The sequence below is a fragment of the Oncorhynchus kisutch genome, linkage group LG17 (genome assembly GCF_002021735.2).
Source record: "Oncorhynchus kisutch isolate 150728-3 linkage group LG17, Okis_V2, whole genome shotgun sequence".
NCBI lineage: Eukaryota > Metazoa > Chordata > Actinopteri > Salmoniformes > Salmonidae > Oncorhynchus > Oncorhynchus kisutch.
In genome coordinates this window covers 51,700,457-51,715,874 of record NC_034190.2, presented here as the reverse complement: position 1 = coordinate 51,715,874, position 15,418 = coordinate 51,700,457, and the positions used below count along the sequence as shown (strand labels likewise).

Below are 15,418 nucleotides of genomic sequence, written 5' to 3'. Positions count from 1 at the left end.
TTTTGTGTACCAAGCATTGATGGGACAAATCCTTTGTATACAGTCTTCGTTCACAGTCGCTGCTGTCCTTGTCTCTTCCTAAGGTTAGAACTGAGATGGGGAAACAATCTTTTTCCCATAATGCCCTTCATCCTGGTACATGCTTCAAAAGATATTAAAGTTAGGGGAGTTAGTGTCCTTGCCTGTTTTGATAGCTGCAGTTGTTTCTAATCTTCAATTGTATCTGTAACTTGTAACACATTGTCTTTTGTGTGTATTTTGTATTTTTTCTGTAATATTTTCTGTACACTCTGCTATTTCCCTGTTTTGCATTCTTGCCAGGTCGCCCTCGCAAAATAGGTTTTTAACCTCAAGGGGTCTTACCTGATTAAATAAAGGTAAAAAATATATACATAGAAATCTCTGCGGCCGTCCATTAAATTTCAAAATCCTGTTGTGGCCCTCCAGACAAAAAAGTTTGCCCACTCCTGGCCTCATTTTTAGCCTATTGTCTAAGAAGTCAAAGGTTAAGCTCGACTTGCTAGGGGGAGTGGCCCGTAGAGAAAATTGCGCAGCACAAGTTCCAGAAAAACAGTTGCTTTCAAACTATGGATTTTGTTGCTAATAGAGATAAGACAGTAATTCTGCTCATAAATTATGCATGTATGAACTACACGTGGACAACTCCAGCCCAAAGTGTGAGGTTTAAAAAATACTTAGTAGTCGCCAAAGTTCCGGAGCATGTCTTTAAGGAGGTTTAGAAAGAGTCTTTGCAACGGATCAGACCGCAAACCCCTATTGAGCCCCCATGAAGCTGCAGTGATCTAAAACAGACAGAAAATGTTGAATTAAAAGATTCCCGGAACTGTGAGACACGATCCTTGCTAGTTTGGACTTCCCTGCCTCTTTTGCTGGAGTTGCTGAAGTCTTTTAAAGCCAGCTCAATCAAATCCACGGCCAGGGTTTCAGTGTGTTTGAGCAATGATTGGATGCAGGCTCTGAAGTCTGTCTGATTCCAGAAGCCATGTGATTATGAAAATGTATACAAATAGATCTTGGACAATTACACGGACGAGTTTTCATTACATTTGAATATCAGATGAATGTTGTGTGAATGTTGTAAGAGAACCTGTGTTACAGAGAGAGAGAGAGAGAGAGAGGCCCTGAGTTCAGTGCTCACATGAAGGCTGCTAGGAGCCTTTGCATACCGAGGTAATTGGTAGTAATGGAGGGGTTTCACAAATCATTTGCATCAACAGAGAAATTGAGGTAGTGGCAAGCAATATCTCTCTCTCTTTACAGAGGGCAACAGCACCAACTTTAGAAGAACCCAAGTCAATGTATCTAAAGCCTAACTAGGAGGATGGACATTTTTTATTGGTGCATTGTCTGTCACGTGCCACGGTGTATGCTGTTTGCTCCCTTCCTTGCACACAGCAGCATCCCCCTTCTCTAGTTTCACAAGTTGGACAAGACTTTTGTGAATGTTAAAGACTGGTAATTGATGCACCTCTCGTCCACCTGAGTCTCCACTCAAGAGGGCTGCCTGCCTTCCAAGGCCTCAGGGTGAAGAGTTCAGGACAGGGGGAATCTTCGGTCTGTCCAACCACCTCCTCAAATCTGTCTGCTGTTTGGCTAACCTTGCTATGACCTCGCCCTCTGAGATTTGACCGGTCTTCTCCAACACACACTCAGAGGTTGGGCCATTACATTCTGAAACTTTTCTAGTCTAAAACAATCACTTTATCACTTTTGTATCTAATTGGCCAAAGTAGTATTATAGTAATGGATGAGCCTCCCCTACATTTGTGCACATAAATATAACCAAGTGAATTTGTTTTATCAAATAACTTTGACAGTTTTTTGCCCACAAGAATTCTTTGAACAAGATTTGGATACGTCATTGTGCGTAAATTTGAATGTTCAATATCTACACCTGAATGCTAACCACAATAACCTAGCTAGCAAAGGCAAGTTATTAACAGAGCGTAGAAAAACTGATATTATTGGTCTCTGTGTCCCAGATTGATAACCGCACTAAAGAAGATTAAAAGATGTAGCTGAGAGGGAAGTGTGTTCAGTAGGCACGGTATAGGATCAAATACATTTTCTCCTGTTTGTCAGATGAATGATGATTCTCAAAATGTTGATCGTATTGCCTGTGTCCCCCTTCAACCATGGGTCTTCCAATGGAAGGAGCTTCTCCGGTACGCTTTCCTATGGAGCTGAGAGAGTGTTATGACAACCCTAACAAAGCGAACAATGAGCTCACAATTGGCAGGGCTGCAGCACAGGAATGTTGACCATGAGATGGCTGGAGGCTTTGGCAGAACACGAACAAGCACACGGAGAAGACTGGATTTGTCTACACACACACACAAAAAGTATTTAATACAGCATTTTACACTATAGGGGAGAACCTGCATCCCACTGCTGGCTTGCCAAAGCAGTGAATGGGGACATCGTCCTGTGTAGGGTGCTGTCATTTGTTGGGATATTAAAACGGGTGTCCTGACTCTGAGGTCATTAAAGAGCCCGTGGCACTTATTGTAAGAATAGGGGTGTAAACCCCAGTGTCCTGGATAAATTCCCAATCTGTCTGTCATACCATCATGGCCACCCAGTCATCCCCTGCTTCCAATTGGCTCATTCATCCTCCTTCCTCTCCCCTGTCACTATTCCCAAGGTCATTGTTGTAAATGAATATGTTCTCAGTCAACTCACCTGGTAAAATAAGGTTTAAATATAAATGAAAGAACTGAGTGGAAAGTAACACTTTTGACTAATTACCCAGAGATCGATAGAAGTAGAGAGACCCTTTATGATAACCAGTACCTTTAGAAATGATTCATACCCTTGACTTATTCCCACACGTTGTGTTGCAGCCTGGATTTTAAATTGATTTAATTGAGATTTTGTGTCACTGGCCTACACACAATACCCCCTATTGTCAACATGGGAATTCTGTTTTTGTTAAGGCAAGCCTAAGTATGTTCAGGAGTAAAAATTTGCTTAACAAGTCACAAATTGCATGGACTAACTCTGTAGGCAATAATAGTGTTGAACATGATTTTTGAATGACTACTACTACCCCCCCCATCATGAGTGCAATGATGACGGTTTAATGGCTGTGATACGAGAAGCCAGGATGGATCAACAACATTGTAGTTACACCACAATACTAACCTAAATGGCAGAGTGAAAAGACGAAAGCCTGTACAGGATAAAAAAAATATGCATCCTGTTTACAATAAGGCACTAAAGTAAAACTGCAAAATATGTGGCAAATTAATGAACTTTATGTCCTGTATACAACGCATTATGTTTGGGGCAAATACAACACATCACTGATTACCACTCTTATTTTCAATCATGGCGGCGGCGGCTGCATCATGTTATGGGTATGCTAAATAGAGCTAAGCACAGGCAAAATCCTAGAGGAAAACCTGGTTCAGTCTGCCTTTCCACCAGACATTGGGAGACAAATTCACCTTTCAGCAGGACAATAACATAAAACAAAGCCAAATATACACATATTGACTCAGGGGTGTGAATACTTATATAAATTAGATATTTAATTTTCAATCCATTGTCAAACAGGTCTAAAAACAAGTTGTTTTCACTTTGCCATTATGGGGTATTGTGTAGATGCGTGAGCGAGAATATTTGAGATGGAATCCATTTTGAGTCAAGGGTGTGAATACTTTCTTGAAGGCCCCGTCTGTGCTCTACCATTAGCAACTGTAATTTCATGTTTAGACGGCACTAAGAGCTACACAACAGGTGCCCAAGCTGCGACGTTAATGTTTCTAATGTGCAGGTAATTCTTGAATTACAGTGGCATTTGGGCATGGCATTGGAGAAAATTAACTTCATTTTTCTAGTTTATGTATTTGGGTACATTTTCCCCATTCTAAATAAATATGGTGAATTTACAACTGTTTTACCATTATGTTAATAATCCACCTGGTGGCACAATGTTAACACCAAGGATGGTAAAACCAATGAGACATTTTAGGTAAATAAGGATTTTCTGACATGGAGGCCACATATGCTCAAATCTAAAGTGAATAATCCTTTAAAAGTAATATGATTAATTATTTTGCTCAATGTTTTTTCCCCCTTCATCTAAACACCAACGGACACTGGATTTAGACACACCAAGTTAATGGAATCTGTCAATTTATGACATACTAAAAGGGTGTGATTAGCTAAGAGTTCTCTTTAATATAGACCCTTCCCCGATAACAGTTTGCCACTGGAGTCCTTGTTAATCTTTGTAATGAGTGATTTTCAAGGCAGTAACACCAATGACATGAAACTGAGTGACACGTTATACTAGTAAAGAAAATAGGTATTTAAATAGCCTTTGTTTTAATTGATCTATACAATATATTAAATAGTTTAGTTCATTTTCTAGCATTCATAATAATAGATAGATACAGCATCTCTAAAACACTACAATTCTACACATCACTAGTGGGACAAGCCAATTTGCATACCCTAAGTACTTTAAACAATGCCTAAACCCACAGTTCTGCAGGATAAAGGACTTGCATTATGTTCTACCATTTATAAACAGTTCAATATATACAAAAACATTTATGATGTGTAACTATGTCATTTTAAATGTGTTTTTCATGGTTGCAAAGGCAAGCGACGCAAATGCCACCGCAATTCAAGAACGACCAGGGCAGTACTCGTGCCTGGCCTCCATTCCTATGTCCGTCCCTTGAAGGTGTCCATGCAGGTGTAGCACCCTGAGAAGCGATGGATCTCCTCCAGGGCCGCCTGAGGCAGGAGGCTGTTGGAGAAGAGAATGGAGCATGTTTATCTAACAGAGGTAGATCATTGAACCACACTTAGATGAAGGTGAACTTTGTCTGAGACCTGAAGACTTGTGTTAGCTCCCCAAGCTAATCCCTAGGGCTTTAGTTCAGAGGGCTAACACAGATGTTGGCACTCAGAAGACCCAGTGTCACCACCTCATCTAACTTAGTAGTAGGCTACTCTGGTGTCGTGCCTGGGATTCGGTTCCCCTACCTCTTGAGGATAACGAGAGCATGCATGGTCCATGGTAAGTAAACGAACGGCGTGTTGGTCCGGACGGCGTCCACCGTCCGCTGGGCCACCAGCTCAGGATTCAGCGGTGGGAAGAGCTGAGGGAATCTGGGGGATGAACACATTACAACACTTTACCTTCACTTCACTTTTATTTAACCCTGTAAGTAATGGTAGAACATCTGGTTAGCAGATGCACAAGCATTTCGCTACACTCGCATTAACATCTGCTAACCATGTGTATGTGACAAATAAAATTTGATTTAAGTCATATTGTCAAATGTGTCTTGGTGAATTTCTTTCACAATATCGATTCATTCTTCCTGTTACTGATGTGTGAATGGGATTGGTCCGTGTAGACATTCCATCCATTGCTTTCTATGGAACCTCTGAGTCCATGTGTCAATTCTGTGTGCTGACTGTGCTTACTGGCTGACCCACTGTAAAACAACTAGAGTGCCATATATGGTAGACTCAATATATGGTAGTTCCAATGTATGGTATCCCATGGTGGGCACACTCACCTGACTTTCATGCCCTGAAACATGTCTGTGTTGGTGTGGAAGGGGAGCACGGTGGTGCAGCCCACCCCTGGACAGTCCAGCAGGCCCAGGGTCAGGCTCTCCATGAAGGCCAGGGATGATGCCTTGGAGGTGCAATAATCTATGGCCCCCGGGATGGAGGACAGGGACAGTATGGAGTTGATGCACACCACGTGGCCATGGCAAAGTTCCAGAATGCGGGGTAGGAAAGCTTTGGTGGTCTGGAGAGAGACAGAGAAACATGATCGTCTGCATATTGTTCTGCTCCACTCACTACTATTCCCAAGCCGTTCATTCACGCTTCTCTCAAAATGAGTTCCCTTCCTACCTTCAGGAATTCACAAGAATAAGAGAGGAGTTGCAGCACTCAGAGGGAATTGGGGAACCAAACCTGTTCCACATCCCATCAGAGCAAATCAGAAGACAAACGCCAACATCATGAGATCCTTCTAAAAGTGTCAGCAAGCTTTCTCAGGTACCAGCATTTGATTTTAGATCTATTGATTCCTTAATTATTTTTTATTTAACCTTCATTTCAAACAAGGAGTCATATTGAGACCAGTAGTAGATAGAGTTCTAAAAACATAACTTCTCCCCTTCATATATTGTGGGGCAAAAAAATATTTAGTCAGCCACCAATTGTGCAAGTTAAGATGAGAGGCCTATAATTTTCATCATAGGTACACTTCAACTATGACAGACAAAATGAGAGAATTTTTTTTCTCCAGAAAATCACAATGTAGGATTTTTAATGTGACTGGTACTATATATATATATATATATATATATATATATATATATATAGCTCAAAAAAGGGAACACTAAAATAACACATCCTAGATCTGAATGAATATTATTAAATACTTTTTTCTTTACATAGTTCAATGTGCGGACAACAAAATCACACAAATATTAATCAATGGAAATCAAATGTATCAACCCATGGAGGTCTGGATTTGGAGTCACACAAAATTAAAGTGGAAACCCACACTACAGGCTGATCTAACTTTGATGTCATGTCCTTAAAACAAGTCAAAATGAGGCTCAGTAGTGTGTGTGGCCTCCACGTGCCTGTATGACCTCCCTACAACGCCTGGGCATGCTCCTGATGAGGTGGCGGATGGTCTCCTGAGGGATCTCCTCCCAGACCTGGACTAAAGCATCCGCCAACTCCTGGACAGTCTGTGGTGCAATGTGGCGTTGGTGGATGGAGCGAGACATGATGTCCCAGATGTGCTCAATTGGATTCAGGTCTGGGGAACGGGTGGGCCAGTCCATAGCATCAATGCCTTCCTCTTGCAGGAACTGCTGACACACTCCAGCCACATGAGGTCTAGCATTGTCTTGCATTAGGAGGAACCCAGGGCCAACCGCACCAGCATATGGTCTCACAAGGGGTCTGAGGATTTCATCTCGGTACCTAATGGCAGTCAGGCTACCTCTGGCGAGCACATGGAGGGCTGTGCGGCCCCCCAACGAAATGCCACCCCACACCATGACTGACCCACCGCCAAACCGGTCATGCTGGAGGATGTTGCAGGCAGCAGAACGTTCTCCATGGCGTCTCCAGACTGTCACGTGCTCAGTGTGAACCTGCTTTCATCTGTGAAGAGCACAGGGTGCCAGTGGCGAATTTGCCAATCTTGGTGTTCTTTAGCAAATGCCAAACGTCCTGCACGGTGTTGGGCTGTAAGCACAACCCACCTGTGGACGTCAGGCCCTCATAGAGTCTGTTTCTGACTGTTTGAGCAGACATGCACATTTGTGGCCTGCTGGAGGTCATTTTGCAGGGCTCTGGCAGTGCTCCTCCTGCTCCTCCTTGCACAAAGGCGGAGGTAGCGGTCCTGCTGCTGGGTTGTTGCCCTCCTACGGCCTCCTCCACATCTCCTGATGTACTGGCCTGTCTCCTGGTAGAGCCTCCATTCTCCGGACACTATGCTGACAGACACAGCAAACCTTCTTGCCACAGCTCGCATTGATGTCCCATCCTGGATGAGCTGCACTACCTGAGCCACTTGTGTGGGTTGTAGACTCCGTCTCATGCTACCACTAGAGTGAAAGCACCGCCAGCATTCAAAAGTGACCAAAACATCAGCCAGGAAGCATAGGAACTGAGAAGTTGTCACCACCTGCAGAACCACTCCTTTATTGGGGGTGTCTTGCTAATTGCCTATAATTTCCACCTGTTGTCTATTCCATTTGCACAACAGCATGTGAAATGTATTGTCAATCAGTGTTGCTTCTTAAGTGTGATTGACTTGGAGTTACATTGTGTTGTTTAAGTGTTCCCTTTTTTTGAGCAGTGTACTTTTTTGCCCCACTGTATGTGGAAAGATAACCCTTATATTTCAAATAACTGAAACAAATCCAAATTCATAAAATGCTTCAATACATAATACAAGCCATAACGAATTAGTACTTTCCTGTATCAACATACAGTACTTATCTAAAGGAAATATATTTTTCAACACTCACCCAGAACTGGCCCAGTGTGTTGATGTGTTGAGTCTTCATCAGGGCATCATCGTCACTGTCCATCAGACTCTTCCCATGAACCACTGCTGCATTATTCACCAGAATGGTGACGTCGCCTACCTAAGAGACAAAAATAAACATATTCTGTTAACTTCTTGGATATAGGGGGTGCCATTTTAAACAAGATATTTTGTCACGAAAAGATGCGACTATGCATATAATTGACAGCTTTGGAAAGAAAACACTGACGTTTCCAAAACTGCAAAAATATTGTCTGTGAGTGCCACAGAACTGATGTTACAGGCGAAACCCAGATAAAAATCCAATCAGGAAGTGCCGCATTTTTAAAACCGCCTCATGCCAATGACTCCTTATATGGCTGTGAATGTGCCACGAATGAGCTTAGGCTTTCTGTCGCTTCCCCAAGGTGTCGAGAGCATTGTGACGTATTTGTAGGCATGTCATTGGAATATTGACCATAAGAGACTACATCTACCAGGTGGTCGCTTGGTGTCCTCCGTTGCAATTATTGCGTAATCTCCAGCTGCAGTATTTTTCCTTTTGCTTCTGATGAGAAACCAACTGTCACGACTGATATATTATCGAATAGATATGTGAAAAATACCTTGAGGATTGATTCTAAACAACGTTTGCCATGTTTCTGTCGATATTATGGAGCTAATTTGGAAAAAAGTTGTAGTGACTGCATTTTCTGGTCTTTTTCTTAGCCAAACGTGATGAACAAAACGAAGCTATTTCGCCAACACAAATAATATTTTTGGAAAAAAATTAACATTTGCTATCTAACTGAGAGTCTCGTCATTGAAATCATCCAAAGTTCTTCAAAAAGGTAAATTATTTTATTTGAATGCTTTTCTTGTTTTTGTGAAAACGTTGCCTGCTGAATGCTAGGCTTAATGCTATGCTAGGCTATCAATACTCTTACACAAATGATTGTGTAGCTTTGGTTGAAAAGCATATTTTTTATAATCTGAGATGACAGTGTTGTTAACAAAAGGCTAAGCTTGTGTTTGAATATATTTATTTCATTTCATTTGCGATTTTCATGAATAGGAAACGTTGCGTTATGATTACGCTCCCGGATACGGGATTGCTCGTCGCTAGAGGTTAAAAGGCTTACCTCAGTTTTATTACTTTGTTTCCCTTTGTATTAAATTGCAAGACTGATAAGTGAGCGATAATTATGTCTTATTTGAATCCTTGTTAAGTTAAGCCTATGGAACAAGTGGGACGGTAGCGTCCCACCTCGACAACAGCCAGTGAAATTGCAGGGCGCCAAATTCAAAACAGAAATCCCATAATTAAAATTCCTCAAACATACAAGTATTATACACCATTTTAAAGTTAATCTTCTCCTTAATGCAACTATCAGATTTCAAAAAGACTTTGCGGCAAAAGCACACCATGAGACTATGTTAGGTCAGCACCTAGCCACAGAAAACCATTTTCCAGCAAAGGAGAGGTGTCACAAAAGTCAGAACTAGCGTTAAAATGAATCACTTAGCTTTGATGATCTTCATCTGATGGCACTCCCATTTCTCCATGTTAGACAACAAATGTTTGTTTTGTTCGATAAATGTAATCTTTATGTCCAAATACCTCCTTTTTTTTGCACGTTTAGTCCTGTAATCCAAATGCACAGGCACTTAATCCAGACAAAAAGTCAAAATAGTTCCATTACAGTTCGTAGAAATATGTCAAACGATGTATAGAATCAATCTTTAGGCTGTTTTAATCATAAATCTTCAATAATATTCCAACCGGACAATTCCTTTGTCTTTAGAAATGAAAGGGAACTCGCTCACGGCCTCGCACGTGACTAAACTAAAGGCTTTACAACCAGACCACTGGTTCAAACAGCTCTTATTCGCTCCCCCTTCACAGTAGAAGCCTGAAACAACGTTCTAAAGACAGTTGACATCTAGTGGACGCTTTAGGAAGTGCAATCTGACACCATAGACAAGGTATATTGAATAGGAAATCACTTGAAAAACTCCAACCCATCAGATTTCCCTCTTCCTGGATGGATTTGTCAGGCAGTTTAAATTGGGCACGCTTTTCATCCAAAATGCCAAATGCTGCCCCCTACCCTAGTGAAGTTAGACATGCTCTGGAACTTTGGTGACTAAGTGTTTTTTTTAAACTCCAGCTTTGGGCCGAATGTGTCACTGTGTAGTTCATACATGCATAATCTGTGTGCAGAATTGCTGTCTTTTGGAAGCTGTGACATTTTTTTGTTTTTTTAACAAAATGTTAATTTCCCTCACGTGGGCCAGCCCCCCAGAAAATTGAGTTCTAGCCCTCGCCATTTGAGTGACAGGTAGGAAGATGCACACATAGAGAGAGCCATGACGAGGTGCATATATCTGCACACGCAATTTTCAGGGACTACTTTGGTCGTGAGCTCTACTTTCAGAACTACTGGCTAAAAAGTATACAAAGTACCAGAAAATCTAGTGACTCCCCATCCCGCATGCAGGAGCGTAATCGTCCCCTGACACTAATTAGCATAACGTAACGGACATAAATATCCCTGGAAAATACTTCTATTCATGAAAATCACAAATGAAATATATTGAGACACAGCGTAGCCTTTTGTTAATCACCCTGTCATCTCAGATTTTCAAAATATGCTTTACAGCCAAAGCTAGACAAGCATTTGTGTAAGTTTATCGATAGCCTAGCATAGCATTTTGTCCAGCTAGCAGCAGGTAACTTGGTCACGGAAATCAGAAAAGCAATCAAATTAAATCGTTTATCTTTGATGAGCTTCGGATGTTTTCACTCACGAGACTCCCAGTTAAATAGCAAATGTTCCTTTTTTCCAAAAATAATATTTTTGTAGGTGAAATAGCTCCGTTTGTCATGAAAACAGCGAAAAATATTCCAAATTAGCTCAATAGCAACAGAAACATGGCAAACGTTGTTTATAATCAATCCTCAAGGTGTTTTTCAAATATCTATTCGATAATATATCCATCAGGACAATTAGTTTTTCAGTAGGACCGATTGGAGTAATGGCTACCTCTGTATTTTACGCGAGAATCTCTCTGGCAGCATCAGGTGACCACTTGCGCAATGTAGCCGCTTACGGGTATTCTTCAACATAAATGCGTAAAACTACGTCACAATGCTGTAGACACCTTCGGGAATACGGAGAAAGAGTAATCTGGTTGATAGCCCATTCACAGCTCAATAGGGACTCATTGGAACCCAGAGCTTTCAAAACATGGGGCACTTCCGGATTGGATTTTTCTCAGGCTCTCACCTGCAACATCAGTTCTGTAATACTCAGACAATATTTTCACAGTTTTGGAAACTTGTGTTTTCTATCCTAAGCTGTCAATTATATGCATATTCTAGCATCTTGTCCTGACAAAATATCATGTTTACTACGGGAACGTTTTTTTTCTCCAAAAATGAAAATACTGCCCCCGAGTCACAACAGGTTTTAAAGCTGATACATCATATATCCCTGTAAAACACTGTACAGTGGAAGATCCCAAAGGCAACCTTCAAAAGACTGGTTGGACTAAATGATATAGGAACTGGGTTGTTCATTTGGCTGGGGCTACAGTATATCGGAGGTTCTCTACAGTACCTTCTCTCGGACCACCTTGGCCTGCTTGTACACCTCCTCGCGATTGGCCACGTCACACAGGAAGTAGTGGCACTCAACTCCGGTGGTGAGAGAGATCTCCTCGCAGGTCTCCTTCAGGCACCTCTCAGTGCGGCCCCACAGGATCACCTGACAACAGGCAGACAGGGGCGAAAGGTCAAAAAGAACAGTCTATTGGCCTGAGACTGGGAATGCATATTTGGACTTCTTTTTTCCCCCCTTTTTCTCCCCAACTATCATGGTATCCAATTGTAACACCCATGCGTCCTCCGAAACACAACCCAACCAAGCCACACTGCTTCTTAGTACAGCACGCATCCAACCCGGACGCCAGCCTCACCAATGTGTCGGAGGAAACACTGTGCACCTGGCGACCTGGTTAGCGTGCACTGCACCCGGCCCGCCACGAGTCACTAGTGTGCGATGAGACGAGGATATCCCTACCAGCCAAACCCTCCCTAACTCGGACGACGCTTGGCCAATTGTGCATCGCCCCATGGACCTCCCGATCGCGGTTGGCTGCGACAGAGCCTGGCCGCAAACCCAGAGTCTCTGGTGGCACAGCCCTAGACCACTGCACCACCCGGGAGGCCAGGACTTGTGTCATCTTGTAGGAATCACAAATAAAACACAGGCTCTCTAGGCGGCAAGAATAATGTTTTTTTTTTGTAGATTAATGATCATTGCATGCATTTCTTAAACCAGTGCTCAGGTAGTTCAAGGTATGAAATTATATTCTAGTACGTTAACATCTTTCCCATCTGAGAATGCTGTGCATTGTAAAGTGCTATATCTTGAATGGCTCATGGAGGAGGCATTGGCTAGAGATTTTGAGCAGACACAAGTTCTTTGATTTGCAGTTTTGGAGTGAAAACCAGAGACAAAGATCTAATATCCGTCCCCAGAGGGACCCCGTACACTGATAACCTTGGATGTCTAGCTACTGGCCCCACTACACACACACAAGACACGCATGCAGACACATTCACCAGACTCTCACACAGACAGAGATAACCATCAGATCATTTTACAACAATGACAAATGCGTCGGTGATAAAAAGGAATATTTTCACTGAACCGAACTGTGCCTTCCACTACCCTGTCAGTGAACTTTCTTGTACAGTCCCTGGGGACCCGGAGAGGCTAGAGTTGAGGTTAAAAAGTCAAATATCATTGTAGCACTACAGAGCCAACCGCCCAACCTGTCATCAACCCATTGTAAAGCACAGGGACTGAGGAAACACCTGTGTTTGTGTGCCTTTACAATCAGGGACTGAGGAAACACCTGTGTTTGTGTGCCTTTACAATTAAATGAATGGGGAAGGGAACACACTACACATCATACATCCACCAGGTCAACTAGGGGGCGAGAGGAGTTCAGGCTCCGTTCCACTAGCCTACTTTAGTGAGTACTTATGCTTTCCCAATTACATTTCACATGGAAAACAAACACACCGAGAGTGACTGATAGACACGTTTTTAATAGAACTGAAGCTATACAACAGGTTTTGAAGTTGTGCTTGAATCAAATAGAGTATAAATTATAAAACATCTCCAAACAGCTCTTTCTTCTCCCCAACTTTCACATGAGGTAAAATGTTAATGGATTCTTGTTCATATTCTATTTTTTTTTAAACAAGATTACATAAACTGTACAAAGTGATGTGAGCACGCTACAGTGGTGGATGACTGTTTTGCAATAGATTGCTTTTCCATTGTGCGTTTATCATATTGATGATATGCGCAATGACGCACAAAGGCATAATAGCGCACAGTGATTGTTTACCTTTTTTGCCCCATGTTTTGCGAACTCTTTCCCCAAATGCCGACCGATGCCCCGTCCACCGCCGGTGATCAGCACCACCTCTCCACGTAGGTCCTTCCGTCTGCTCGGGAGCAACAACCCAAAGCATGCTTTTAATATGCAGAAGAGGATGTTGAACGGGAAAATCAAAGCGTGTCCCAAGTTATTTAGTTCCATTACGACTTTGAGGTATAAAGATGCCTTTTTCTGAGAATACAATTGGACTATCCACATAGGCAATGCACACCTTCCCAAAGTGCGTGGATGCCAGATGTTGGAATTTTAAGTCTTCTCCATAACACTACCCCTCTACGACAGAATTATCATCACTCCAGTTTGAGGTTGACACATAAGTCTCTGTTATAATAGGCACAGTACGAACATGCAGTGACAATAGCTGACATTGAGTGCCAATGCCAACAGTGCGTGCGCCAACCAACCAACAATATTTGGATTTTACGTCTTCGACTATGTTTAGCCTTTTCAATCCCAGCACTGTCTGACTACGGGTATGACGACAATATGGCTTTATATAGCCCATTAATGTTGATTGACAGTTGTTGGAGATTAAAGTCCCTCCGATTTAACTGTGAGTTAACGGCTGTTGCTCATTTTCCTTCTCTCCACCCCCAAGAGAGCTGCGAGAGGAGAAAGTCGCATGGGGAAAAAGTATGAATTGCAGAGGACAGGGGTTACATGATCAAGTTTACAACCACCACTGTCTTTATGTTGTGAATTGCCAATAGGCTGTCATAACTATATAGAAGTTGCCTATGTGTTATCTGTAGCCTAATTTTCAAGTTTTCTACTCCGCTAGCCAGCACCTCGCCTAAATAGGTGTGCGTTTCTTTTTCTTCTAGATATCAGTAATGCCATAAAGATCGTGTTTTAAGGTGACAATATTCAACATGAGATAATTTTGAACGCTCATCTGATTGTAGGCTCAAGTTCCATCATATATCTCTATTCCCAGGACAGCACATTTTCAAACAATACCTGTTTGGTCACATTGGCACCTTAACTCAGATTTGGTGTCGGTAAAATAAACTGGGCTGTGTATTCAAGTAGGGACCATTACCGCAGACTGTACATTTCTCTTAAAAGAATTGCAAGCATTTCAGCAAATCGAGAAAAAAAACATATCGCTCCTTATCTATGACACTGAACAAAAATACATTTCAAGGACATTTCTTCCAACCAAACATTTATTTTATCCAAGGACTTGCTGACCAAGATATGTCAAAAACATGTCATATTGTATGTGTTCTGACCTTCAAATAACAGGAAGATGGGGAAAAAGCATCTAATGTGGGCCAGCCCACATAAACTTGATTAAAATTACCTCTAACACAGGTTGGGGTCTACTATAAAACATAACCACTGTGATAGTTGGTCATTGGATGTTGAAAAAACCAAAAGGGAAGAAGCAGTTAGGCAGGCAGAATGACAACATAAAAGCCTAGAGAGTTAGAATGTATGTAGTTCTCATCTTCTTTCTGACAATGTTTTTCTTTTCCTAAGCAGCTTTTATGAAAAGTGAACAGTGCCTCAGCTCCAGTAGCTGGAACTGCAGATGGGGAAGTGAGCGACAGAGGAGAAACTCAAGAGACTAGTGAGACTGGAGAAGGGCAGGGCTCCATTTAGCTGTTCACGTCATCTCCCATGTCACGGCTAACATTAACAGCATGGTGGTCAGCTCCAGTGCCTCATTGCAATAGGCAGCATCTGCTAATGGAAATAAATAAGCGTTAGTTCATCTTTAGTAGAAGGACTTATGTTGACCTTGCAAAGAATTGAGTTTCCTTTTGTCCATTCTCTCTATGCATACCAACAAAATGTTGTCTCCCCTTCTTAAGTCTTGGGTTTTCTGTAAAAACAGAGAAAATAAAGTAAGTCACATGGATGAGGAGAGGGGGT

At 42.1% G+C, this 15,418-nt stretch overlaps 2 protein-coding genes across 3 annotated transcripts in view; both read right to left on the bottom strand.

The window, feature by feature from the left end:
• Window positions 1-2,866: 2,866 nt before the first annotated feature.
• Window positions 2,867-15,146, bottom strand: LOC109907865 (short-chain dehydrogenase/reductase 3). The gene is made up of 6 exons (XM_020506115.2): window positions 13,484-15,146; window positions 11,680-11,826; window positions 8,058-8,177; window positions 5,565-5,803; window positions 5,023-5,148; window positions 2,867-4,783 (listed from the first exon to the last, which is right to left on the bottom strand). Exons 1-6 carry the CDS (start codon window positions 13,733-13,735, stop codon window positions 4,699-4,701), a joined length of 969 nt encoding a protein of 322 aa, XP_020361704.1. The 5' UTR covers window positions 13,736-15,146; the 3' UTR covers window positions 2,867-4,698.
• The window catches only part of LOC109907864 (immunoglobulin superfamily member 21), a 22,588-nt gene continuing 21,854 nt past the window's right edge, over window positions 14,685-15,418 (bottom strand). Inside the window, exons 9-10 of one of the 2 annotated variants that reach the window (XM_020506113.2) lie at window positions 15,330-15,368; window positions 14,685-15,229 (exon numbers count right to left, since the gene is read on the bottom strand). In XM_020506113.2, coding sequence (XP_020361702.1) covers window positions 15,150-15,229; window positions 15,330-15,368 — 119 coding nt within the window. In that variant the 3' untranslated portion in view covers window positions 14,685-15,149. The remainder of the gene's footprint in view (window positions 15,230-15,329; window positions 15,369-15,418) is intronic. The other variant, XM_020506114.2, reaches the window with a different exon arrangement.